This window comes from Nerophis ophidion, linkage group LG15 (genome assembly GCF_033978795.1).
Source record: "Nerophis ophidion isolate RoL-2023_Sa linkage group LG15, RoL_Noph_v1.0, whole genome shotgun sequence".
Taxonomy (NCBI): domain Eukaryota; kingdom Metazoa; phylum Chordata; class Actinopteri; order Syngnathiformes; family Syngnathidae; genus Nerophis; species Nerophis ophidion.
In genome coordinates this window covers 37551055-37578991 of record NC_084625.1, presented here as the reverse complement: position 1 = coordinate 37578991, position 27937 = coordinate 37551055, and the positions used below count along the sequence as shown (strand labels likewise).

Below are 27937 nucleotides of genomic sequence, written 5' to 3'. Positions count from 1 at the left end.
AGACTATGTCTCCCGGCTGGTCTGGGAACGCCTCGGGATTCCCCGGGAAGAGCTAGACGAAGTGGCTGGGGAGAGGGAAGTCTGGGCTTCCCTGCTTAGGCTGCTGCCCCCGCGACCCGACCTCGGATAAGCGGAAGAAGATGGATGGATGGATGGATGGATGGAAAACAAAATAAAAAAAAATAAAAAAATCGGTCTAAGCCTGGGCCCTGGAGAGGGGGTCCAGACTCAGGCCAAGGGAAAACAACAACAACTCATAGCCATAGTACACATCCCTCTCACGTGTGTGTAAGAGGGAAACATAAAACATCAAAGAACACAAAGGACATTAAAGACATTAAAGCAGCGGATACAACCAGCCACTTCTACATACAGCTATGAATAACAAGTAAAAGAAACATATACACTGTGGTGGCCTCTGCGGTGTTCCACGCCATCGTCCGCTGGGGTGAAGGGAGCATGGCCAGAGACAGGAGCAGACCCAACAAAGCAACCAAGAGAGCCAAATCAACTCTCGGCTGCCAACCAACTCTCGGCCAGTGTCCAGTCCACATGGATGAGCGAGGATACGTCCAAGCAGACTGAGGTGTCCGACACCTGCTCACCCATCCAAGACACCGCAAAGCCTCTCTGTCCCGGCGCTCAGTGCTAGCTCCGCAGACCTGTCCCCTCATCCGCATCTCCTCTAGCCCCTCCAAACTGACTCTGGTGTGGCAGAGACCCAGCAGCTGGTCTCCATGGCCAAAAGGCTCCCGGGAGGCAGATCCAGAAGTCCACAAAAAAAGCACCGCAGAGGTCACGAAATGGCCACTCCTTGTCACACAGTCCCAAAGGGTCCCGGACCAAAAGGCAAAAAAATATAATAACACATGAAAACAAGAGGGAAACACAAAAGGATGACACAAGAGCACAGAGCTCCTGCCAACAGCAGCCACTACAGCAGCGCCATCTTAATAAAATATAAAAAATAAAAAATAAATAAAAAATGTATGTTGTGTTACGGAGCAGATGTTCTCCCGAAATGTGTTTGTCATTCTTGTTTGGTGTGGGTTCATAGTGTGGCTTATATTTGTAACAGTGTTAAAGTTGTTTATACGGCCACTCTCAGTGTGACCTGTATGGCTGTTGACTAAGTATGCTTTGATTGCGCACACCTTCACAATTTGTTTTGTTCTTAACCCATCTTAACCCTGTACGTACATTGGAAATACACGCAACTTTGAGACAAATCGCCAGACATTTGAGGCTTTTAAGAAACCCCGCCCGGACACCCTGGACAGTCCAGCAAAAGAGAACATGTCCGGGGAAAAGAGGTCATATGTTCAGTCTAATCAAGCCAGCCGAGAGTAATGGACTCTCAAAAATGATCCGACTCAAGTTCAACATGCTGGATGATCACAGATAACCAATTTAATGTCACCTCAGCACACTGTGGAGAATCGTGTTCTCATGTAGTTTACTTTTGTTTAATGTGGAGGCTGCAGTCCCGATTAGAGAAGTGAGTACTACTTTTATCAATAAAACTACTATCAAAGGTCTTCGACCAAGCACATCAAGTTAATGTATAGTGGGGCTGTCAATTATTGTAGATTATTTTTTACTAACAAATGTCTTACCTGAAATGATCCGAACAAACAAATAGTTGTGAGCACGTCACATCTCGGTTAATAGTAGCAATCCATGCTCGTCTTTGCCATTAACTTTTCTTTTCAGGCACTTCCGTTTGTCCAGAAATACGCTTAGGAATGCAATACAAGGTACTTTTATTCCTTCCACCTCTTTTTGTGGCAGTTGACAATGGCACAGGTCGTCGCCATTTTGAATAATATTGGATAAATTATTGGAGACATTTAGCTTTTTACTAACTTCTGCCCTTCAATATGAATATTGGCAATGAGTTGTGGGAAATGTAAAAAAAAATCTAAACCCCTCCCTTGGCCTGTGAGACAGGACTCTTTTCACCCTGAAGATATGGCCATTACACCTCGATTTATTTATGTAAAACCATTTGAAAAATGATTGACAAACTAAAGCAGAGAAAAAAAGCTCACATATTTGTGAGATTTCATGTACTGCAGTTTTGTTTGCTTTACACCGCTTTTAATGAAGATGTTGAAATTGTATGTTGACATACATTATAAATAACCACCATTTTTAAATTATGCGGCGATAAACTATTGAACATTTAGTGTGCTAGACTTTAGTGCACACTGTTAAGTAAGAAGAACATGATTTACAAGGACTTGTTGAGGACTCTATCGACTTAAAGGAGTCTTATTATGTTTTTCTCGTTTATTTTAAAACACTTCTTGTGTTCTACATAAGATGTAATGGCAGTTATTTTGTCAACATTTTACATCTATTTTGTTTTTACAGACCATCTTCAAGCCACTTTCTGACTGTCTTTCAAAATGAGCAGTTTTATGGGTGGTCATATTTGGGTGCTGAAGACCTGCTGCTGGCCAAGCCCACTTGGACTGAGTCTTCTCCCCATCAGCCATATTGTAGTTTTCAACGCCTCCTTAGCGAAACTACTGACCGATACAAGTTCCAACTATGCGCTACTTGTATTACAAATGGGAACAGCGGAGGATACATGTGCTTGTAGAAGCCAGTTTCCCCACAAGAGGATAAGAAAAAGAAGGTGCTTATTGACTGAATTGCCAGACGCGTAAAGCTCTCCGGGTGAACTTTTACCAGATATGGGGGTATCTGCTGTCTCAAAGGCCTACTGAAACCCACTACTACCCACCACGCAGTCTGATAGTTTATATATCAATGATGAAATATTAACATTGCAACACATGCCAATACGGCCTTTTTAGTTTAGTAAATTACAATTTTAAATTTCCCGGGAGTTTCGTCTCGAAAACGTCGTGTGATGATGACGTGTACGCAAGACGTCACAGGCTGTTAGGAATATGAGCGCTGCACACACACACACCCACACACAGCTAAAAGTCGTCTGCTTTAACGGCATAATCACACAGTATTTTGGAAATCTGTGTTGCTGAATCTTTTGCAATTTGTTCAATTAATATTGGAGAAGTCACAGTAGAAAGATGGAGTTGGGAAGTTTTAGCCTTTAGCCACACAAACACACGGTGATTCCTTGTTTAAAATTCCTGGAGGTGAAACTTTCCTATGGATCAGAGCACAGTCAAGCCAACATGGATCCCTACCAGATGTCAACCAGCAGGTTTCGGTGAGAAAATTGTGGTTAAAAAGTCAGTTCTTACTGGAGAAAAGCTGAGCTTGTGCCGTCCATAGCTGCCGTCGACTCCCCTGAGACACTGCGCGTCAAGACACCCGTGGAGACTATCAGGTACTATTTAACTCACTAAAACACTAGCAACACAATAGAAAGATAAGGGATTTCCCAGAATTATCCTAGTATATGTCTCTAAAAACGTTGGAATCCGTCCCAATGCAATCGCGTTTTTTTTTTTTACTTATTTTTTTTAATCATTTTTTTTTTCTAGTCCGTCGCTATCAATATCCTCAAACACAAATCTTTCATCCTCGCTCAAATTAATGGGGAAATTGTCGTTTTCTCGGTCCGAATACCACTTTTTGTTGGAGGCTCCCATTAAAAACAATGTGAATATGTGAGGAGCCCCCACACGTGTGAAGTCATCGTCTGCGACTTCCAGTAGAGGCAAGGCTTTTCTCTTAACACCAAAAGTTGCAAACTTTATCGTGGATTTTCTCTACTAAATCCTTTCAGCAAAAATATGGCAGTATCGCGAAATGATCAAGTATGACACATAGAATGGACCTGCTATCCCCGTTTAAATGAGAAAATGTAATTTCAGTAGGCCTTAACTAAGGCAAAATACATCACAATCGTTTTAATTACCACATACAGTAGCTAATTAAGAGCAAGTTTAGATGAAAGCAACTTGTTTTATACATATCTACTCCATGCCTTGGTTTGATTTCCCATTTTCGGGACTTCCCAAATATATATAAATAGGTACCAACAGATGAGAAAAGTAATTTTTTCATAGGACCCCCTCAAGCAGGTTTTCTGTATAAACCATACGTCTTTTTTTAGTGGCGATCTACTGATATGCTTTTTTTTTAGGGCCGATACCGATTATTAGTAGTCACTTGATAACAGATACTTGGAGCCGATATTCATTTGCAATAAAAGTTATTTAAACATGAATAGTATACATCAGTAAACAGCTGGACAAGGATTTTTTTTAACATTATTTTTTGGGCGCAGCGGACCAGTAGCAACATAATGTTTTATGTGGTGCTAATGTTGTGGTTAATTTAGCAGCAAAAAACATGAGAGGATTTTACAAACACCTTTATTACGTGTGTCCAAGAAGAACACCAACATTGGCATTTGAAAATATGAGAAATCTCCTGATAATTGGTAAGATTTTCTTGTGAGGAACTCTGTTATATTGGTTGGTTGGTTGGTTGGTAGGTTGAAGTTTACTTCGAATATGTATAAAGTTTCAATATGATACATCACATATTTTATATATTTTCATTTGTCTTTACAACATGTCCGAAAAGGGGAAGGAAGAAGCAAAGCTTATTCAATCGTATCCCTTTTCCACTTAATAGCAATTACGAATACATACACTTTGTTCACTTCCTGTTGTTAATTTGTTACACAATGTAATCTATGATTTAAATCAATGATTTCTAAATTGTATGATTTATATGAAATACACGATTTCTAAATGTGGCAAACATTTAAACAACTCTGGTATCCTTCATGTAGCTAAGGTGGGAAATTTTTCAAGCTGGCCGACAATTTCTTCTTCAATATTACAGAAATGAGCTGCTGCCTGCTCTTCTTTACGTATTATATAAGTCCCCTACTTGTCAATGTACACAAAGTGTGTATTATTGGCTAAGATAGTTTTTCTGTCATCTTCATGTCCATCCATCTGTGTTGGACTGTTATTTGACTGAATCACGAAACATAAAAACTCGCTATGCTCCCACACTGCGAGTGTAGCGGAGGAAGACTTGTCGTAAGATCGCTGTAGTAGCAAAAATGCACAAAACGGGAGGAAGACTCCAGGAGAGAAGGCCAAAAACTGGAATTTCCGGCAAAAAAAGGAAGTTCTGACAAGTTCCTGTAAGCATGCTGTTGGCGATCAGCATTGCAAGGAGAGAAAGGGGGTAGTGTGGTAATTGTGGGGAGTGGGCGAGGGATGAGGGGGAGAATGGCCGTCATGAGCACCGCAGCGGAGCTTAGCAGAAAGGAGCACTGGTTAATTATACTAACTTATTGCTTTAAATATCACTCTTTTTTTTCCATTACTAAATACTGGTATCGTGTGTATACTGTAAATAACACCTGTAAATGTATATATATATATATATATATATATATATATATATATATATATATATATATATATATATCCTTCCATCCATCCATTTCTACCGCTTGTCCCCTTTTGGGGTCGTTGGAGCCTATTTCAGCTGCGTTTCGGGCGGAAGGCAGCGTTCACCCTGGACAAGTCACCACCTCATCACGGGGCTATATATCTGGGCCCGAGATCATCTAGGATGGACTGATGCAAAGTGGAAAAGTGTTCTATTATCTGACGAGTCCACATTTCAAATTGTTTTTGGAAATATTCGACATTGTGTCATCTGGACCAAAGGGGAAGCGAACCATCCAGACTGTTATGGACGCAAAGTTCAAAAGCCAGCATCTGTGATGGTATGGGGGTGCATTAGTGCCCAAAGCATGGGTAACTAACACCTCTGTGAAGACACCATTAAGGCTGAAAGGTAAACACAGCTTTTGGAACAACATATGCTGCCATCTAAGTGCCGTCTTTTTCATGGACGGCCCTGCTTATTTCAGCAAGACAATGCCAAGCCACATTCAGCACGTGTTACAACAGCGTGGCTTCGTAAAAAAAAAAAGTGCGGGTACTTTCCTGGCCCGCCTGCAGTCCAGACCTGTCTCCCATCGAAAATGTGTGGAGCATTATTAAGCATAAAATACGACAGCGGAGACCCCGGACTGTTCAACGACTGAAGCTCTACATAAAACAAGAATGGGAAAGAATTCCACTTTCAAAGCTTCAACAATTAGTTTCCTCAGTTCCCAAACGTTTATTGAGTGTTGTTAAAAGAAAAGGTGATGTGACACAGTGGTAAACATGCCCTTTCCCAACTTCTTGGGCACATGTTGCAGCCATAAAATTCAAAGTTAATTTTTATTTGCAAAAAAAATGATACATTTTATGAGTTTGAACATCAAATATATTGTGTTTTTAGTGCATTCAATTGAATATGGGTTAAAAAGGATTTGAAAATCATTTTATTCCGTTTATATTTACATCCAACCCAATTTCCCAACTCATATGGAAACAGGGTTTGTATATACAATGGGGCAAAACAGTATTTAGTCAGCCACCGATTGTGCAAGTTCACCCACTTCAAATGATGACAGAGGTCTGTAATTTTCATCATAGGTACACTTCAACTGTGAGAGACAGAATGTGAAAAGAAAATCTAGGAATTCACATTGTAGGAGTTTTAAAGAATTTATTTGTAAATTATGGTGGAAAATAAGTATTTGGTCAACCATTCAAATCTCTCACTGATGGAAGGAGGTTTTGGCTCAAAATCTCACGATACATGGCCCCATTCATTCTTTCCTTGACCACGCTCAATCGTCCTGTCCCCTTAGCAGAAAAACAGCCCCAAAGCATGATGTTTCCACCCTCATGCTTCACGGTAGGTATGGTGTTCTTGGGATGCAACTCAGTATTCTTCTTCCTCCAAACACGACGAGTTGAGTTTATACCAAAATGGATACATGGATGATACAGCAGAGGATTGGGAGAATGTCAAGTGGTCAGATGAAACCAAAATAGAACTTTTTGGTGTGAACTCAACTTGTCGTGTTTGGAGGAAGAAGAATACTGAGTTGCATCCCAAGAACACCATACCTACTGTGAAGCATGGGGGTGGAAACATCATGCTTTGGGGCTGTTTTTCTACTAAGGGGACAGGACGACTGATCCGTGTTAAGGAAAGAATGAATGGGGCCATGTATCGTGAGATTTTGAGCCAAAACCTCCTTCCATCAGTGAGAGCTTTGAATGGTTGACCAAATACTTATTTTCCACCATAATTTACAAATAAATTATTTAAAATTCCAACAATGTGAATTTCTGGATTTTTTTTTTCCACATTCTGTCTCTCACAGTTGAAGTGTACCCATGATGAAAATTACAGACCTCTGTCATCATTTTAAGTGGAAGAACTTACACAATCGGTGGCTGACTAAAAAGTTTTTTGTCCCACTGTATATATCCATCCATCCATTTTTTACCGCTTATTACCTTTTGAGGTAAGGGGGGGCGCCAGTGCCTATCTCAGCTACAATCGGGCGGAATGCGGGGCACACCCTGGACAAGTCGTCACCTCATCACAGGGTAAACACAGATAGACAGACAACATTCACACTCACATTCACACACCAGGGCCAATTTAGTGTTGCCAATCAACCTATCCCCAGGTGCATGTTTTTGGAAGTGGGAGGAAGCCGGAGTAGCCGGAGGGAACCCACGCAGTCATGGGGGGCAAATTGACCCTAGTGTGTGAATGTGAGTGTGAATGTTGTCTGTCTACCTGTGTTTGCCCTGCGATGACGTAACGACTTGTCCAGGGTGTACGACGCCTTCCGCCCGATTGTAGCTGAGATAGGCACCAGCGCCCCCCGCGACCACAAAGGGAATAAGCGGTAGAAAAAAATGGATGGATATATATATATATATATATATATATATATATATATATATATATATATATATATATATATATATATATATATATATATACATATATATATATTTAAGAAGGCTAATATTATGTCAAAATGCCAAATATCGGCCCGGCTACGCCATTTCATTCATTCATTGAGTCCAAATGACTGCATTGTTATTGTTATTAATTTTTGTCTGCGGAAATGAGTCATTCCTTACCAGAGAAGTCGCTCATACTGCTGTCAAACGCATCCACCATGCCCATGCTGGCCAGAATGCTCTGTAAGTCGTAGGTCACCTCCATCTTGAATCTTGGCAGGCCCACCTCGACCTCTTCTACATTCATCATGTGCGAAGAAGTCCACTCCATTAATTTGGAATATGTCAGGGCTGTCTTCAACTGTCAGGAGGGGAAATTGTGATATTAAATAATGCGTTATCGTCGGTGTTTTTGCTTATTTCTCTGAATGTGTGTTGTACTTTCTCCAAGCCTGTCATGTCGTCCTCAATTTCATTGGGCAGGAATACAAGCATACTTAGATCCTTTCCTTTGTAAGGCAGCTCTAGGATCTGTCAAAGCATCATTTTGATAAACACAAATTCATCTGCATAATGACATATAATTTCATCCATTTGATGTTCTTCATTAAACAAACAAATATTTTCATTACCTGGCAGTTGATCTCTGGGATGAAAACAATAGGGAATTTACTTTTCTGAGTCATCATCTTCACTGGTTTGGTGTCATTCTAAAATCAGTAAAACATTAATTAAATACACACTGAAAAATTGCTAATGTATAACTTTTTTTTACAAGTTTGTTCTTAACAATTTATGCCAAGTTCTTGACCATTATTTCTCTTGTTGTTATTCTTGAGTGAAAATGTAGTTAACTAAGCTACAAGTAACTTTTGATTAAATAGCTAAGCTACAGGGGATGCTATCCCCAGAGAATTGGAGCAAGCTACACGGCAAAGGTAGCTTGCTACATTAAAGCTACATTATATAAATATATAACTTAATGTACAACTTTCCACCCAACAAGAGAAACAAATGCTCATTTTGATTGTTTATTAAAATAAACACGAGCTAGAAACATGCCCTTTGTCTCGCTTTTTAAAATGTCTTTTAAATTGCGTATCATGTACAAAATGAGGGACAAACACAGGAAACACATTTAATAAAAGGCTGTGATACAGTAATAATGATAAATAAACATGAAAATAAATACCAGAGGTGGGACCAAGTCATTGTTCTGCAAGTCATAAGTAAGTCTCAAGTCTTTGCCCTCAAGTCTCGAGTCAAGTCCCGTGTCAAGTCAGGCAAGTCCCAAGTCAAGTCCAAAGTCAAGACTGGAAAGTCTCAAGTCAAGTCCCAAGTCCTGCATTTTGAGTTTCCAGTCCTTTCAAGTCTTTTTAACCAAAGACTAATATATTTACACAGATTGTGTATGCTTTTAAAACACTGTATTTATTTATTAAAACAAGTGCATTTGAAATTGCAGGAAAAAAAATAGTGCTGACATTGCACTTCATACTAGCACTATTTACCAGTCATTTTATACATTTAACTCATTGCTTTACAGAATAAACACATTTGAAAAAACAAGTGCAACTGTACTTATTTGCACAAAAGAGCTAACATTGTATTTACATGGCATATTGCATTGTAACTAGTTCCACAGCATTTTTCTATCCTGTTCTTACCTTATCTCATTGATCTCATCTCATACTGCATGTGTGTTTATGTGTGCGTTCACATGAAAAACACAACAAATACATGAACATAACAATGAACAGAGTTGTACTTTTTAGATGCCAGGGCCCTTTGCAATATGTACACATTCTTAATACAGTATATGTTGTGATCCGGCTTCCGGATCACACATCTCTAGCATGTTTGTCTTTTTTGTATTGTCCTACTATGTTTTGATCATGTTTTGGACTCTACCGATCCCGTTTGTTAGCGCACTTCCTTGTTTTGTATTGTCACCATGGCAACCTAAGTATGCCTCCTGCACGGACTCATTACGCACACCTGTTTTGAATTATTTGTGTTGTATTTAAGACCACCTGCTACCTTAGTTCCTCCTGGCTGTTTTGTTTGCTACTTGCAACACGCACGTTGGTTCTTATTTTTGTAATCACTATTGCTAAGTCTCGCCTTAGCTTTGCGTGCGCTCTGCACCTCTATTCCTGTACTCTGCTCTCGTTGCTAATTCTTAGCATAGCTCTCCGTGCATTCGGCACGCCTTTTCTTTGCATTTTGTACCAGTATTATTTTTGTTTTTTGTATTAAATCTAATCTTACCTGCAACTCCTGCCTGTCCTGGTCCTCTTGCATCCCTGGGGTAGCAACACGCATCCATTATGCCTCGCCATCGTGTCAGAAAACAGCCAGCACAACGCCGCCTCGCAGTGGACCACCAAAAGTCTTCCCTTCGCCAAGCCGCGAAGACTTTTTCCCCGGACAGCAGCGCGCAGACAACAGCCCAGTACTCTTCCCTGAGGTTTGGAAGTTTTGTTTTTTCTCCATATTCCAACCACTCTTCCGACTGGGCTGTAAGGCCAGGGCATACCTCCGGCCCACCGGTCCATCACGGTGACGTCATTTCGTCAACGCCCCCTGGTGACTCAATACCACCCCCTGTCGATGATATTTTTTCTGAGGATTTTTATATTGTTGAGTCTTATTCTCAACCTGTTTCAAATATTGACTATGATTTTTTGGACTCTATAGACACAACTAAGTTCTATACAGATGTTATTTCTAGATGCAAACTAAGGCAACATGAGCTACCTACTTTTCCTCCTCCACCTGTGTTTCCCCCGGTCAAGCCACTAAGGCCACCTAAACCTCCTCCACCGACTTTTCGACTTGCTAGTCCACTACCTCCAGTGCGCCCTCCACCACCGGTGTTCAAGCCTAGTCCCAGTCCTGGTCCGACTTCTGGCCAACATTGTAGATCAACTCGTAGACTGAGTCGTAGTCCGAGTCCTAGCCCAAGTCCTTGTTCAAGTCATTCTCTTAATGGTAGTCCAAGTCCCGGTCCCAGTTACGTACCTTCGTGTAGTCTTGATCGTAGTCCGTGTCCTAATTCCCCTCGTGGTCTTAGTCCTCACAGTAACCCTAGTCCTTGCCCAAATTCTTGTCCGAGCCCCAGTGTCACTGTAAGTCCTAGTCTTTGTCCAAGTCCTTGCCCGAGCACCAGTATGATTGTAAGTCCCAGTCCTTGCCCTAGGTTGACCTCAAGTCCTAGTTCCTGCCCAAGCCCTGGTTCGACTGTAAGTCCTGGTCCTTGCCCAAGTCCTTATAAAAGCACTAGTTTGATTTCTCTTAGTGCTCCTCGGCTGACGCCGACACCTGCTCCTCGGCTGACGCCGACACCTGCTCCTCGGCTGACGCCGACTCCTGCTCCTCGGCTGACGCCGACTCCTGCTCCTCGGCTGACGCCGACTCCTGCTCCTCGGCTGACGCCGACACCTGCTCCTCGGCTGACGCCGACACCTGCTCCTCGGCTGACGCCGACACCTGCTCCTCGGCTGACGCCGACACCTGCTCCTCGGCTGACGCCGACACCTGCTCCTCGGCTGACGCCGACACCTGCTCCTCGGCTGAAGCCGACACCTGCTCCTCGGCTGAAGCCGACACCTGCTCCTCGGCTGAAGCCGACACCTGCTCCTCGGCTGAAGCCGACACCTGCTCCTCGGCTGAAGCCGACACCTGCTCCTCGGCTGAAGCCGACACCTGCTCCTCGGCTGAAGCCGACACCTGCTCCTCGGCTGAAGCCGACACCTGCTCCTCGGCTGAAGCCGACACCTGCTCCTCGGCTGAAGCCGACACCTGCTCCTCGGCTGAAGCCGACACCTGCTCCCAGTCTGGTTCTCACACCAGCTCCCAGTCTGGTTCTCACACCAGCTCCCAGTCTGGTTCTCACACCAGCTCCCAGTCTGGTTCTCACACCAGCTCCCAGTCTGGTTCTCACACCAGCTCCCAGTCTGGTTCTCACACCAGCTCCCAGTCTGGTTCTCACACCAGCTCCCAGTCTGGTTCTCACACCAGCTCCCAGTCTGGTTCTCACACCAGCACAAACTCCCAGTCTGGTTCTCACACCAGCACAAACTCCAAGGCTGGAGCCCACTCCGGTACCAGCACCACGACAGGTACCGGTGCCAGCTCCGTGCCGCCAAGCACCGGTGCCAGCTCCGTGCCGCCAAGCACCGCCGACGACGGGGCTGGAGCCCACACCAGCGCCGACGACGGGGCTGGAGCCCACACCAGCGCCGACGACGGGGCTGGAGCCCACACCAGCGCCGACGACGGGGCTGGAGCCCACACCAGCGCCGACGACGGGGCTGGAGCCCACACCAGCGCCGACGACGGGGCTAAAGCCCACACCAGCGCCGACGACGGGGCTGGAGCCCACACCAGCGTCGACGACGGGGCTGGAGCCCACACCAGCGTCGACGACGGGGCTGGAGCCCACACCAGCACCACCGACGACTCCTGCGGCTCCCAGGCCGCCTCCGACGACTCCTGCGGCTCCCAGGCCGCCTCCGACGACTCCTGCGGCTCCCAGGCCGCCTCCGACGACTCCTGCGGCTCCCAGGCCGCCTCCGACGACTCCTGCGGCTGCAGCACCCGCATCATCCTCGCCAGCTGCACTCGGGCCTGCTTTGGCTGCAGTCCCCGCACCCTCGTCTGCTGCTTCCAAGCCTGCTGGGATTTCGGTGCTGAGGCGTCGTCCACCACGTCGACCACGGGCGTGGCCTCTGCGAGGTCATCCTCCTCGCCAGATACTCCCTCCTCCATGTCGGCCACGGATGTGGCCGTGCCCGGGTCGTCCGCCTCGCCGGGCACCTCATCCTGCGAGGCGGCCACTAATGTGGCCTTTTCGAGGTCGCCCGCCAAAGCTTTTTCGGCAGCAGCGTTCCACCCGCCGCCGCCACATGATGTGTCCTCGGTGGATTCGGGGACATGCGATCTGGCGACCCTCCACCGTGGACTCCTTCCGCCCTCCCTTCGTTTGTGAACTTTCTGGTTTTGGGAGGGGGTTCTCTTTATTGCAGTTTTTTGGGGGCATCTGGGATCTGCCCCTTAAGGGGGGGGTAATGTTGTGATCCGGCTTCCGGATCACACATCTCTAGCATGTTTGTCTTTTTTGTATTGTCCTACTATGTTTTGATCATGTTTTGGACTCTACCGATCCCGTTTGTTAGCGCACTTCCTTGTTTTGTATTGTCACCATGGCAACCTAAGTATGCCTCCTGCACGGACTCATTACGCACACCTGTTTTGAATTATTTGTGTTGTATTTAAGACCACCTGCTACCTTAGTTCCTCCTGGCTGTTTTGTTTGCTACTTGCAACACGCACGTTGGTTCTTATTTTTGTAATCACTATTGCTAAGTCTCGCCTTAGCTTTGCGTGCGCTCTGCACCTCTATTCCTGTACTCTGCTCTCGTTGCTAATTCTTAGCATAGCTCTCCGTGCATTCGGCACGCCTTTTCTTTGCATTTTGTACCAGTATTATTTTTGTTTTTTGTATTAAATCTAATCTTACCTGCAACTCCTGCCTGTCCTGGTCCTCTTGCATCCCTGGGGTAGCAACACGCATCCATTATGCCTCGCCATCGTGTCAGTATACATTTTAACTGACCCTTATTTCACTATGTTTGTCTTTTTGTAGGTGGCTAAAATACGCGGTGCTGCTGACCGCCATCTAACATTACGTTACTGTGTGTGATACAAAGACTAACGTACCGTTATATATAGGTACCTCATGCAACCCTGTTTAAAAAATAAAACACTTGACAAAAAGTATGAATAAGGTAGCGAACTGCAGTGGATGCATCAGATTGCCGTGTTTGCAATGACGTTGTAACCATAGACATCTTATAAGTAGACGGAGCATTGGCTGCTGTGACGCGAGAAATTTGGCTGCCATCTTGAAGTGGTGAATGTTGTTTGTCTATCTGTGTTGGCCAAAACTGACAGTTGACAGGCAGTCGGTCATTTTTTTTCTTTAATTTTGTGTGTAAATGTGTATGATTGTTTACGTATAACATGTACTGTAAAACTGATCACACAAAATGGTTGATTGATTTGATTGATTATATGACCGAAATAAGCTTATTTCATTCATAAACTTATTTCATTCATTCAAAACAAAGATGCTAAACTGACTGTGGACAGGTAGAAAACAAAGATGCCAGGCTGGTGTTCAGTGTTTTCCTGCTCAAATGAGCAGACTGTTGAAAATAAGAATCGGGGGATAACTTTTCACAAGATTTAACATTAACGTATGATTGTTTGTACTTTTTGAAAACAATATTACCACAGAGTTGAGAAGGAGCAATGATCTTAAATATTTGTATGTGAAAATCACAAAGAAATCTTCTGGAGGAGGATGACCTCCCCTACAGGGTTTGGGTTTACAAACTTTCAGCCCCACCTAAAACAAAATTTACCAGCCGCCACTGATTATTGATGCATTCTCATTTTAGGCAAGGCTGCTGCCTGACTCCATGATGGCTGTCACTCTGGTGCCGGTCATCAAGGACTAGGCAGGTAAGGTGAGAAGCATGGATAATTACAGGCCTATTGCACTTGCAAGAATACTTTTTAAAGTTATAGAGATCATTTTATTAGACCGCTTAAGCGCTTTTCTTACCACTGCTAACAATCAGTTTGGTTTTAAAATTAAGCATGGTACTGACTTTTTTATCTATGCATTGAAAGAAGTGATTCACATGTATAAAGGTAAGAACTCCTCAGTTTTAGTTGGCTATATTGATGCGTCGAAAGCCTTTGATACAGTAGAGTCAACCATCAGAAACGGTTTTTAAAACTGAAAGAGAGGGGCGTGCCTGATAGTATCATCAGAATTTTGTGATATTGGTATGCTAATCAGAACATGCAGATCAGATGGGGCGATAAATGCTCAGCAACATTTAAGGTTGGAAACGGGGTACGCCAGGGGGGAATTTTCTCCCCTGCCCTCTTCAATCTGTATATGAATGACCTATCTGTCCAGCTCAATACCTGTAGAACAGGATGTGTACTTGGTAATACTGTGGTTAATCATCTGATGTATGCGGATGATTTAGCCATCCTGTCTCCTAGCAGTGCTGGCTTTCAACAGCTGCTAAATATATGTACAGATTATGGTTTAAAATATGATGTGAAATATAATGCAAAGAAGAGTGTCATCATGATATGTAGAACAAGAGAAGACAAGGATCTCTCTTTTCCTTCATTCTATCTGTCAGGACAGGTGCTGAGTGTGTGTCATAAAACTAAGTATCTGGGGCACATCATTACTGATCTATTGGGTGATGATGATGATGTATACCGACAGCAACGTATGCTGTATGACCAAGCCAACATGCTAAGGAAGAAATTTTATTATTGTGCAAATGATGTAAAGATCGATTTATTCAGAGCCTAATGCACTCCTTTGTATACTGCCCCCCTGTGGGTAAAGTATAAGCAGAAAAGCTTTTAGAAGCTCCAGGTTACTTATAATGATTGTATGAGGCTTCTCCTGGGAATTCCAAGAAGCGCCAGTGCAAGCCAGATGTTTGTTAGTGTTGAGGTGCCCACTTTCTCAGCGTTGCTACGCAACTTTATGTATAAGTTTATGTGTAGGGCATCTGAGTCTGAAAATTACATAATCACTGTGTTAACGAACCCTGGCTGCAGTTCTGTTAGATACTCATCTGGACTGTGGCACCATTGGCACACGTGTTTGTATATTAGAAACTGACATTTGGGATTTATGTTTCTTTTAATTTTTTTTTTTTCATGTTTTAGTGTTTTGTTTTGTTTTTAATGTAAAAGTACTGAGAGCACACACGCTGACAGGCAGCACACATGCTGACAGACATACACGTGCACAATGAAAGATACGGAGCGCTCCTGGATAACGTTTTAATCTTTGGGTTTTGGCTAAAGTAGCAAGTCTTGTCGAGTCAAAAGGCTCAAGTCCAAGTGAAGTCACAAGTCATTGATTTTAAATTGCAACTCGAACTGCAAGTCTCTTTACATTTTGTCAAGTCAAGTCTAAAGTCATCAAATTCATGACTCGAGTCTGACTCTACTCCAGGTTAATGTGACTTAAGTCCACACCTCTAATAAATACCCAAATGGAGACTTTTCAGCACAGGATAAATAACTGTTTCAACAGAAACCACAGTGGCAAATGACAATAACCTAGATAAAGGAACAAAACATTTGTCTCACAAAAAGACATTAAAGGGTAACTGAACTTTTTGGGAATTTTGCCTGTCGTTCACAATCATTATGAAAGATATGACGCTGGATGAATTCTTTTTTTTTTTGTAAATACACTTGTTAATAAACGTAAATAAAACTCAGTTTACAGCAGAGGCAATGGGAGGTCCTTTCTTATGCCCATAACACCCAATAAATAACCATCCAAAAAGTGCCAACAATACTCCATTTACATTTTGTGACTTAAATATAAACCAAGTATTAGTGATATTGTTATTATAAGCGCAAAACCAGACAAACTATTTTATACTATCACAGGTTTATACTGCTATGTTTACCTCATTGAGTGGTCAGCTGCTTCCTCGCTTCCCTGCTCTTTGAAAGTTTATTTTATCAAAAATCATGCCTCCCACCTGGATAGAAGAAGGCTGAAGCAAATTCCGACAAGTTGGTAAATTTTGAAAGCCAATTTAGACCCGGGAATGGTGAGAACGGCACAAAAAGATACTTACTCCATCTCCCTTTTCTTTGCAAGGATTATGAGTCATTCTTTATATAAATGGGAATATACAATATAAGATTGTATCAGTCGGCATCCAAATGACGGCAGACATTGTTCAGTAAGTGATGTTTTATTATGTTTCTTGGCTCTCATCAAGCTTGCAGTGAGTAGTAATCAGTTATGTTGCTGGAAAAAACTAAACCTACGCTTATGCTGTGATGTGTTTTTTTTAATTAATGCACCATACATGCTTAAAATGATCAAAATATGTAAATATTGTATCTTATTATACATGTGCCTTTTACTACATTACTTATATACTTCAGCATGGATATACAACATTAAAGGAGCCATATGTAATAATTTAATGTCAAGTCATCATTAAATGGCCCTGATGTGTCAAAAGGCATTAAAAAGTCATGTTCTTTTCGAAAACCTCTACAGCTGATAACAGCTGTTCAGCCGGGATATGCGCATTTCAAAATTAAATTTACAGCCCTTAATTTTTCATTTCGATGTCCCGCCCTGTACTGTTTGACCAATTAGAAAGTACATGAGTGTGTCACATCCAGGTCCTCTTTGTCTGGCTACTGCCACTGGTAAAGTTACTAAACATGTCAAACCCTAGTAAATATAAACGGCGTCAATACGAATCTCAACTTATTCATGACAAAACCAGGACAAAAATCGGGGATGCCTTTGAAAGATGGAGACAATTGAAGGCGGAGAAGATTTTTTTGTCTGTAATTTCCTACCTGTCAGTTTTCTTATTGCTTGTAATAAATGGAAATGGACATTTTGTATGTAAACTATAATGTCCAATACAGTCTTTAATCTTGTCTAACAAAGCTGTATGTCAATGTGTATTCGAACTAACAGGGCAAAATATATTTTCGTCAAAGAAAACCTATGTGGATATTGGTAGTGTCAGTTCCTACTTTGTTTTCAATATGCTGACACACTGAGGAAATGGCTTCCAACATTAGTACGGCTGTCATCATAGCAATGTGAAACGTATGGAGACAGTTTAATCACATAAAAAAAAATTCTCATTCGTGTAGCCCAGGGGTGCCCATTACGTCGATCGCGAGCTACCAGTCGACCGCGGGGGGTGTGTCAGTCGATCTCGAGCCAGGCTTTTAAAAAAAATAGACCTAAAAATTAGTGATCATCAATCTTCACCAAGACGTCACTTAAATGACATTCACGGTACCGGAGGGTCTTGTGAGATGACGCTGGCTGCTGCAAGATCATTATTATTAAAATATGACCGAGAGGAAGGCGAGACACACTTTTTATTTCAACAGACTCTCGCGCCGTACCTTCCGTCAAAACTCTAAAGGCCGACTGCACATTTCCTATCTTCACAATAAAAGCCCTTCTTCATGCTGCCTGCGCTAACTAAATACAGAGTCTTGGAAAACTGGCGTGCACAAGCGATCCCTCAGAAAGCTGGCGTGCACATCACTTGTGCACGCCAGCTTTCCCAGACTCTTATTTTGTTAGCGCAGGCAGCATGAAGCAGGGCTTTTATTGTGAAGATAAGAAATGTGCAGTCGGCCTTTAGAGTTTTGACGGAAGGGACGGCGCGAAAGTCTGTTGAAATAAAAAGTGTTTCTCGCCTTCCTCGCTGTCATTTTTTCATAATAATGAACTGGCAGCAGCCAGCGTCATCTCACAAAACCCTCGGGTGCCGTGAATGTCAATCAAGCAAGCTAAGGAATTTGACGCCAATGTTTTTCTTGTAAAGTGTATGGAAGCTGGATGAATTAGATGCCAAAAACCAACCACTTTCATGTGGTATTGCACAGAAAGGACAACTTTTTTTCTCCTCCATTTGAAAATGCGGGCGTTATCATCATTACTGTCTGATTCCAATCAACGCAAGTCATCAGAATTAGGTAATACAACAACTTATATTCTTGTCTTCGTGAAAGAAAGACATCTATATGTGTTACACATGCTTGTATTATCATTAAACACATTTAACTTGTTTACAAAAATGTCTCTTTCATAAATAAATGAATATAAATGATATATATAAATGAGGTAGATCCCCTCGAGTTGGTCAATTGAAAAGTAGCTCGCCTGCAGAAAAAGTGTGGGCACCCCTGGTGTAGCCTATAGGCATACCTTGGTAAACTGTGTCTCCTTAATTTTGGGCGTACATTAGGCTGCTAAGCATACTCTACTTATTTTCACCAGTATAGCCCTTGCTAGCATTGGTCGTAGTTTGTTTTAGTCTTTGTTTTATGATAGTAATGACAATAACCATATGATTGCCATTTGTTGTGATATTGTACACAGGCATGACATACTTCTTTCTGAAAATTGCCTAATTTCTGTTTAAAATGTTTTGGTTAGAGATTTGTTATTGACAAAACACTTGTCCATTCAGCTATTATGGTCCCAGCATCTCAACCTCACCTAAGAGGGAGTGGACATTTGAAGTTCCTTAGAGTAGCCCAGCTGATATGGCATATGGCACCTTTAATGAAGGGGTCTGGATGTGTAGTTAAGCTACGTAGCTTTGCTACATGTAACGAGCTATTGCCCAACACATGTTTGTTGCTGTGGTTGTGCGCGCTGTTTACGTATAGGGTTTTTTCCCCATTTTTATCAAAATATAACAATGTATGTGAACATTGTGACTGTGCTGAAATCTTAATTTATGATTGTTGCCTTTGGTAAAAACTTAACTCTTTTGAGTTTTTGCTAAATTTTGATTTCTTTAATTTAGACTCGCTGATTTGGTGCTTTTCTAAATACTCACAGCAAACATGTGTTTAAGACATACAAATAATATCAAGATAACACTTAAATGGGAAATTATAAACATTAAAAGTATATTTTAAAAAAACTTTAAGGAAGTGTTCACTGCAAACTCATGCATTCTTTGACCCTGCTCCCCTGGACTGGAGTGTAAGCTGCATGCTTTTCTCGTCGTTTTGCAAAATCTTGCACTCTTCCTCCCTTTTTAATTAAGTCTAGAGGATCTCTGAAGAAATGTTAATCCTTTTCGCGATTTCAACGACTTGTACAGCAAAAACAACACAAGCATACAGCATTTTCTCTTCAAAAAGGCTGAATGGCGCCCTAGTACCCAATTAGGACAGAGCTAGCTTGCATATTGAATGGACGAGACATGAGCCAGACGTGACGTCAGTAAAATTAAAACAATACAAAAAAACTAATTTAATTAACAATTATTCAATACATAATTAATATCATATGTAGTTAATTTATGATCAATTTAATGACACATTAAAACATAAATATAGCCTATTAAAAACACAAATACATTAAAGTAAAAGGAAGAATGTATTGTATTTATAATTATATGTTTTATTTTTATAATAATGTATGTACTTACTTATTTAAAAAAAATATATTGTTTCAAATATTTTTCATAAAACAGTGGAATCTGTTAAAGTTTATGTCAACAACATGTTGACCAACGTATCCACTACTGTTATTACTACTCAAAATTGCTGCTTAAGTTGCTTTTCTTTAGCTATCAAAACAAAGATCTGTGCTTATGACGTCAAATAATATAAAACAATTACCAAAACAACTGGACTACATGAGAATATACATATTCGCTCAAATGGAGGAAAATAATACCAACAAAAACAACTGCAATATCAGCTGTGCTCCTAACGTTTGTGCGTAGAGTCACAAGTCAATTAGTTAATTTAGGTTTTGATTTTTGGTTGTGTCGACAACCACCTATGTTGAAATAAAGGTTCATCAATGTTTGTCTGTGTCCACACACCATTGATGTTAATTGAGCCCTTCAGTGTTATATTGGTCTAACTCACTTTTAATCTAAGTTAAAGTACCAATGATTGTCACACACACACTAGGTGTGGTGAAATGTGTCACCTGCATTTGACCCATCCCCTTGTTCACCCCTTGGGAAGTGAGGGCAGCAGTGGGCAGCAGCAATGCCGTGCCCTGGAATCAATTATGGTGATTTAACCCCCGATTCCAACCCTAGATGCTGAGTGCCAAGCAGGGAGGCAATGGGTCCCATTTTTTTTTATAGTCTTTGGTATGACTCAGCCGGGGTTTGAACTCCCAACCTACCGATCTCAGGACTGACACTCTAACCACTAGGCCACTGATATATTTTGATGAATATTTTTTCAAAGTTCTATTTTAAACTAATTTATCGCGCTGTGACAATAAAGGGCTCAATTCTAGTTTTCACTTTCATTCCAGATTAAATTACAATAGGAAAGGGATTCATATAGCCCCCTTCCTGGGTGGATCTCACATTCAGTTGAGGGGAATAATTTCATAATGCAGTCTGCTAGAAATGATGGAAAGCACCACTCAACATAGTAACTGACATTGTGGTCAAAGTTGGAACTGCAACAAAACACATTTTAAAATGTTCAATACTCTACTGCCATCCAGCGGTTAAACTGGATAGTGCACCCCCCATCCAATTTTTCACATTTCATATGTCAGGTAAATCGTGACAAATGGGGCTATATGAATCCCCTTTCTACTATAGTTCCCCACTTGCAGGTGTAAAGTCTAAACCACGACTATCAAACATATCTTATCAAATTCACAATGTTACCTTGTTGATTTTAAATGGAGCATCAACAGTCAACTCTTCATTGAACTTTTGGTTCCAGTTGCCTTTGAAATAGATGGCGTTGATCAGCACCAGCTTGGTTGTGTCAGACACCTTGTCCTTTTGCAGTATTTCCTTGATTTTACCTGATCAACAATGTTGGTAATCAGCAATATGCAGTACAATATTAATAAACAGAACAATGCAGTGGTTCTTGGACCTTCGTTCAGTCACAGACCCTTTTATAATCCAATAAACCGAATAAGCCAACAAATGATGGGAATGGTAAAAGTGGAGACATCCTTAAGGGGAACTGCTTTTTTGGGGAATTTTGTCTCTACTTCACAATCACTATGAAAAACATGACGACGGATGAATTTTATTTAACGCAATCCAAACATTAAGTAAACGTACATAAAAGTCCACTTACAGCAAAGCCAATTGGAGCTCAACTATTTCGCCTATAAAATCCAATAAATAACCATTCAAAAACTGCCAGCAAAACTCAATTTACATTTTGTGACTTGAATATTAAACAAGTGTTAGTGATTCTGTTAATATAAGCGCTGACGCAGACTGACTATTTATAGTGGCACCGGGGCAGGCTCTACATAGGGCGAAGAGAGGGCTCTCCTCAAATAAATGTCTTTCCCCCTCAAATAAAAATGTTTGAAGTTGAGAAAGTACATTTTATATACCCACAAACTATATGTATGACAAGTTCACAAAATTATACGCAGTTGTGGATAAATCCGCTGAACAAGGGAGACGTTGCATAACTCTTATGATGTCGTCTACCCTCTTTTCTGTCCATCACCTTTGTCAGAGGCTGCGCCGATCTGCACGCACACAGACTCACAGATCCCTCCCAACAGTCCTCAGTAAACCTGCGTTGACGAATAAAAACGAGACTAAAAGTTGTCGGAAACAAAATCCAATCATATTTAATTTTGTATTGTAAATGGGTGGGAAAGTTTTGGAATATATCCATTCGCATTTTTTTAATAGCGTACAATATGAAAGAGGGTGTGAGTTAGCGACGAAGGTGGGTGAATCAGATGCTTTTCCTTCTGCAATGAGGAAGTTGAACTCATCACTGGCCGCAGCAGCGCCAAAACAAAAGTGCGGATTTCACATGTTCTATCTACATCGTAACATGTGAACACCTGGGAGAAACCAAAAATGACACATTTTATTTTTGACACTATTTGATGCTATGCTATGACTCAACTGCAAGTTACAGTTGTGTATATTTGCTGCTTCAGGTGTTCTGTCAAAATGAGCATGTTTTGTCAAAAACAGCTATCAGTTTTTATTCCCCCTTAAATTGTGATGAAAACTAATACAAACCTTGTTTCCATATGAGTTGGGAAATTGTGTGTTAGATGTAAATATAAACGGAATACAATGATTTGCAAATCATTTTCAACCCATATTTAGTTGAATATGCTACAAAGACAACATATTTGATGTTAAAACTGAATGAATGCTCATCAAACACTTATTTGGAACATCCCACAGGTGTGCAGGCTAATTGGGAACAGGTGGGTGCCATGATTGGGTATAAAAGCAGCTTCCATGAAATGCTAAGTAATTCACAAACAAAGATGGGGCGAGGGTCACCAATTTGTAATAAAATTGTCGAACAGTTTTAGAACAACATTTCTCAACGAGCTATTGCAAGGAATTTAGGGATTTTACCATCTACGGTCTGTAAAATCATTAAAAGGTTCAGAGAATCTGGAGAAATCACTGCACGTAAGCGATGATATTACGGACCTTTGAACCCTCAGGCCGTACTGCATCAAAAACCGACAACAGTGTGTAAAGGATTTCACCACATGGGCTCAGGAGTACTTCATAAAACCACTGTCAGTAACTACAGTTGGTCGCTACATCTGTAAGTGCAAGTTAAAACTCTACTATGCAAAGCGAAAGCCATTTATCAACAACACCGAGGAACACCGCTGGCTTCGCTGGGCCCAAGCTCATCTAAGATGGACTGATGCAAAGTGCAAAAGTGTTCTGTGGTCTGACGAGTCCACATTTCAAATTATATTTGGAAACTGTGGACGTGGTGTCCTTCGGAATAAAGAGGAAAATAACCATCCGGATTGTTATAGGCGCAAAGTTCAAAAGCCAGCATTTGCGATGGTATGGGGGTGTATTAGTGCCCAAGGCATGGGTAACTTTCAGATCTGTGAAGGCACCATTAATACTGAAAGGTACATACAGGTTTTAGAGCAACATATGTTGTCATCCAAGCAACGTTATCATGGATGCCCCTGCTTAATTCAGCCAAACAATGCCAAGCCGTGAGTTACAACAGCGTGGCTTCGTAGTAAAAGAGTGCGGGTACTTTCCTGGCCCGTCTGCAGTCCAGACATGTCTCTCATCGAAAATGTGCGGCGCATTATGAAGCGTAAAATACGACAACAAGACCCCGGACCGTTGAACAACTTAAGCTGTACATCAAGTAAGAATGGTAAAGAATTCCACTTTCAAAACTTCAACAATTACTTTCCTCAGTTCCCAAACATTTATTGAGTGTTGCTAAATGAAAATGTGATGTAACACAGTGGTGAACATACCCTTTCCCAACTACTTTGGCATGTGTTGCAGCCGTGAAATTCTAAGTTAATTATTATTTGCACAAAAAAAAATAAAGTTTATGAGTTTGAATATCAAATATCTTGTCTTTGTAGTGCATTCAATTGAATACGGGTTGAAAAGGATTTGAAAATCATTGTATTCCGTTTATATTTACGTTTAACACAATTTCCCAACTCATATGGAAACGGGGTTTGTATGTAGAATACCATTATTTGCGCTAATGTGAACTTCCTCACGCTGCATGTGTCTGCATGCTTACTGGCTTAGCTCAGTTGGCGCGGTGACCGTGCCAGCAACTTCAAGGTTGCAGGTTCGATTCCTGCTTTCGCCATCAGTCACTGCCGTTGTGTCCCTGGGCAAGATTCTTTACCCACCTTCTCCCAGTGGCACCCACACTGGTTGAAATGTCCATCCATCCATTTTCTACCGCTTGTCCCTTTTGGGGTCGCGGGGGGTGCTGGAGCCAATCTCAGCTCTGCACTCGGGCGGAAGGTGGGGTACACCCTGGACAAGTCGCAACCTCATTACAGGGCCAACACAGATAGACAGACAACATTCACACTCACATTCACACACTAGCGCCCATTTAGTATTACCAATCAACCTATCCCCAGGTGCATGTTTTTGGAGGTGGGAGGAAGCCGGAGTACCAGGAGGGAACCCACGCAGTCACGCGGAGAACATGCAAACTCCACACAGAAAAATCCCGAGCCCGGGATTGAACTCAGGACTATTCAGGACCTTAGTAGTGTGAGGCCCATGCACTAACCCCTGTGACACCGTGCGGCCCACAGTGGGTATTTCAACCCACTGGTTGAAATGTAATTTAGATAATAGGTTTCACTATGAGTCACCAGAGTAAAGGGCTGTATAAATATAAATCACATTTCACTTCACCACTGGTCAGAGAACACAATGAAATAAATAGAATTTAAAAGAACAGTGGAACTGATGACTCCTTGTTATTCAGTTGGTTCAGTAAAACAACTTGAAAAAAAACATTACTATGTATAGGCTGTGTTGTTAAGTTTCTCTGTTTAAATACGTGGAGAACACAAGCATTTTGAGGCATGATGCAGCTGACCTGATGATGAACTAGTTTGAGAATGTGTTTTTTGTTTTATTCATGAGACTACGGTACTTTTCAGTTTTGTAAATTGAGTGTGACTATTGTGTGTCAAGTCTTATAAGTTAATTCAGTTTAAGAATTAGTCCATTACATAAAGATACAGTAAATGTGGTGGTTGATAAAATGTGGATATAGGATACTTTATTTTATCTATTTTAAATCTATTTTATAGTTACCCCCATGAGAGATTATCACCTTATTGTGGTTAAGAGCTACCAGCAGGAGCTTAGTCTTCAGGTGGGACACCGAAGTTATGCTGGTGTGAAGGTAAAGGCCTGACAAAGTGAAATTCACATCGGTCCTGATCTACTGAAGGTTTGCTCATCACCTCATCACCGTTTTGTGAGCAGTATTTTGCGTTTACCAACTGTGCAAACTGACAGTTCCGCACACGGCTGCAAAATCAGTGCTCGCGCTGCACAGACAGAAGATGGACAAACGAGAATCCACTGTCGTATGTGTCAACATTTTTGGATGGTCAGAAAAAATTAATTTGTCAATTTTTTAGCTGCTAAAGGACTTAAGGGCTGACGAAAACAAATTGAATTGATGCGTTTTGATGTCCTTTAATATTTTTTAACGACTTTGTTTTTTTTCACAAAGAATATATATCATAGAAATATTTCCTATGGGAAAAAAAAACTTCTTGAGGTATGCATTTGTGTGCATTAACCGGAGTAAATGCAGCCTCTCTCTCATGCACCTTCAGCAAAAAAACAAAAAACAAAAAAAACAACAACACTTTGTCATTGTAGATGTACGCAAAATCCTCATAAGGCTGTCTGTGCCAATTTATAATTGTACACACATTCTTAGTAAATCACACGCACCATGCCCTCTAAAAAATAGTATACAATATTTTAAAGTTTAGCAAGTGCTATTTGGATCTTAGTAAATCAGGCCCATACTGTAGCCCACAGCCAAATTCTATGAAGAAGGCAATGTTACTATGGTATTAGCACATAAAAAAAGTGCTGGAGCATAATGCGGCACCATGGTCATTACTGTGTGTGCCTATGTTTACATCATCAAATGGTCTGCTGCTTCCTCGCTTCCTTGCTCCCTGTAAGTTTATTGTAGATCAGAAATCATGCATCTCACCAGGACAAAATACAACACGGAAAAACTCTGTGTCCCCCTGGCACCTCTACACACAAATGGCTGCGATTTAAGAAATAACAATATAAGACATATTGTCTATTTGGCAATGACGTTTTAGAATCTTACAGCTGCTGGATGACTTAAATAATTAAACAAATTGAATTAATTGGTTTAGTGGTATCTGAGTTTTTTTTTTCTTCATACAATGTAAATAATATGAAAAAACGTACAACATGCATTTCTTGTAATGGTCATGTGTATAAATGCACAATCTTCCTCCTCTGATTTTATCTACGTTAGCGTTTCTGCTCGCTGCATCAAGGCATCTGGGATTTTCTCCCTGCGTCCAGAAAGTACAGTAGTACATATAATAGTGGTATATTGAAGTTAAATACAAATTTAAAAGAAAATAATGATAGTTTTACGTGCAAAAAATAATTTGAAAAACATATAAATTACCTTCTATGTAGATATTGAGACAATAATCATTCTCAGTGGATACGTATTAAAGATACTGTATAAAGTGTTGCTGTACAACCTGTAAAATGACTATTCTCAATTATGTCCAATAATATTGTCCCAGAGACAATATACTGTAACAAAATAATTGCTGCAATGAGACAGGTGTATATGTATGAAATGTATGATAGAGAATATATGTATACAGAGGAAAAAAATAATGTCTTCCAATAGTACAAGTAAATGAAATAAAAATGAAGGCACACAAAAAGTATAAGGAAGTGCATATTAAAAGTACCTTGAGTTTTCTCATCCACCCAAGTATTCATTGTTAGCCTTGCCGCCTCTGCATTATTCTTGAAATCCACAGACTCCACTTCCGCAAAGTAGAAATTCTTGGTTTCCTCAAGGAATTCCTGGAATGTACAAGAACACACAATAACTGAATTCTCACACACTGATTATATTGTACTTGAAAGCACACTGTAAAATAACATCCATAGCGTGACTTGTATACTATGGTATTATTAATAATAATCTAATAATACAAGCTTCACACTAGAAGTCACAGTTGATGCTCAGTTAAAATAAATAGAACATGATCAAAAAGCTTTAGGACAGGGGTCTCAAACAAGCGGCCCGCGGGACAATTGCGGCCCACGATACGTTATTTTGCGGGCCGCACTTTGATATGAGAATTTATTGTAGGTGCGGCCCGCGAGTTTAACATGAAAGCCGCTAAAAAGCGTCACACTTTCCAACGTTCCCAACTTTCCCGGGAGTCCCCTTAATTTCAGGGCATCCCGTTCTCTAGAAATCCCGACCATATTTTGCCCATTCATCAATACTGAGCTGTGCCATAATGGCACTGTCTTTAGCGCCCACTACAGACAGCGTGCAAGCCCACTTATATGTTGCATCTGGCCGTAAAGTACACGCGTGTGGTCGTTGCAAGACATATTTAATCAACAGCTACACAGGTCACACTGAGAGTGGCCGTAAAATAAACTTTAACCCTGTTACAAATATGTGTCAGCATGCACGTTGACGAGTAATAGAGCAGTAGTCCTCTTAATGAGGGTATATGAAGGTATGCCAAAGGACAATTGAGATGTATCGAAACCATTCTGAAAAGTAGCAGCCATTCATAAATACTTAATTAATATATTTATTGGTTAACACTTCAACAAAATATGAATGTAAGTTCATTAACTGTGAAAAGAAATACTACAATGCAATATTCAGTGTTGACAGCTAGATTTTTTTCAGACATGTCCCATAAATATTGATGTTAAAGATTTCTTTTTTGTGAAGAAATATTTAGAATTAGGTTCATGAATCCAGATGGATCTCTATTACAATCCCCAAAGAGGGCACTTTAACTTGTTGATTAATTCTATGTGTAGAAATCTTTATTTATAATTAAATTACTTGTTTATTTTATTTTTATTTTTTTTGTTATTTTTATATCTTTTTTTCCAAATAGTTCAAGAAAGACCACTACAAATGAGCAATATTTTGCACTGTTATACAATTTAATAAATCAG

The 27937-nt window shown here is 41.1% G+C and overlaps 1 protein-coding gene across 4 annotated transcripts in view; it reads right to left on the bottom strand.

Annotated features, from left to right (window-relative positions):
- The window catches only part of LOC133569632 (leukocyte elastase inhibitor-like), a 51692-nt gene that overhangs the window by 12137 nt on the left and 11618 nt on the right, over positions 1-27937 (bottom strand). For 3 of the 4 annotated variants that reach the window (XM_061922109.1, XM_061922111.1, XM_061922110.1), the window contains 5 exons: positions 26689-26806; positions 21092-21234; positions 8435-8512; positions 8244-8333; positions 7983-8163 (listed from right to left, as the gene is read on the bottom strand). In XM_061922109.1, coding sequence (XP_061778093.1) covers positions 7983-8163; positions 8244-8333; positions 8435-8512; positions 21092-21234; positions 26689-26806 — 610 coding nt within the window. The remainder of the gene's footprint in view (positions 1-7982; positions 8164-8243; positions 8334-8434; positions 8513-21091; positions 21235-26688; positions 26807-27937) is intronic. The other variant, XM_061922112.1, reaches the window with a different exon arrangement.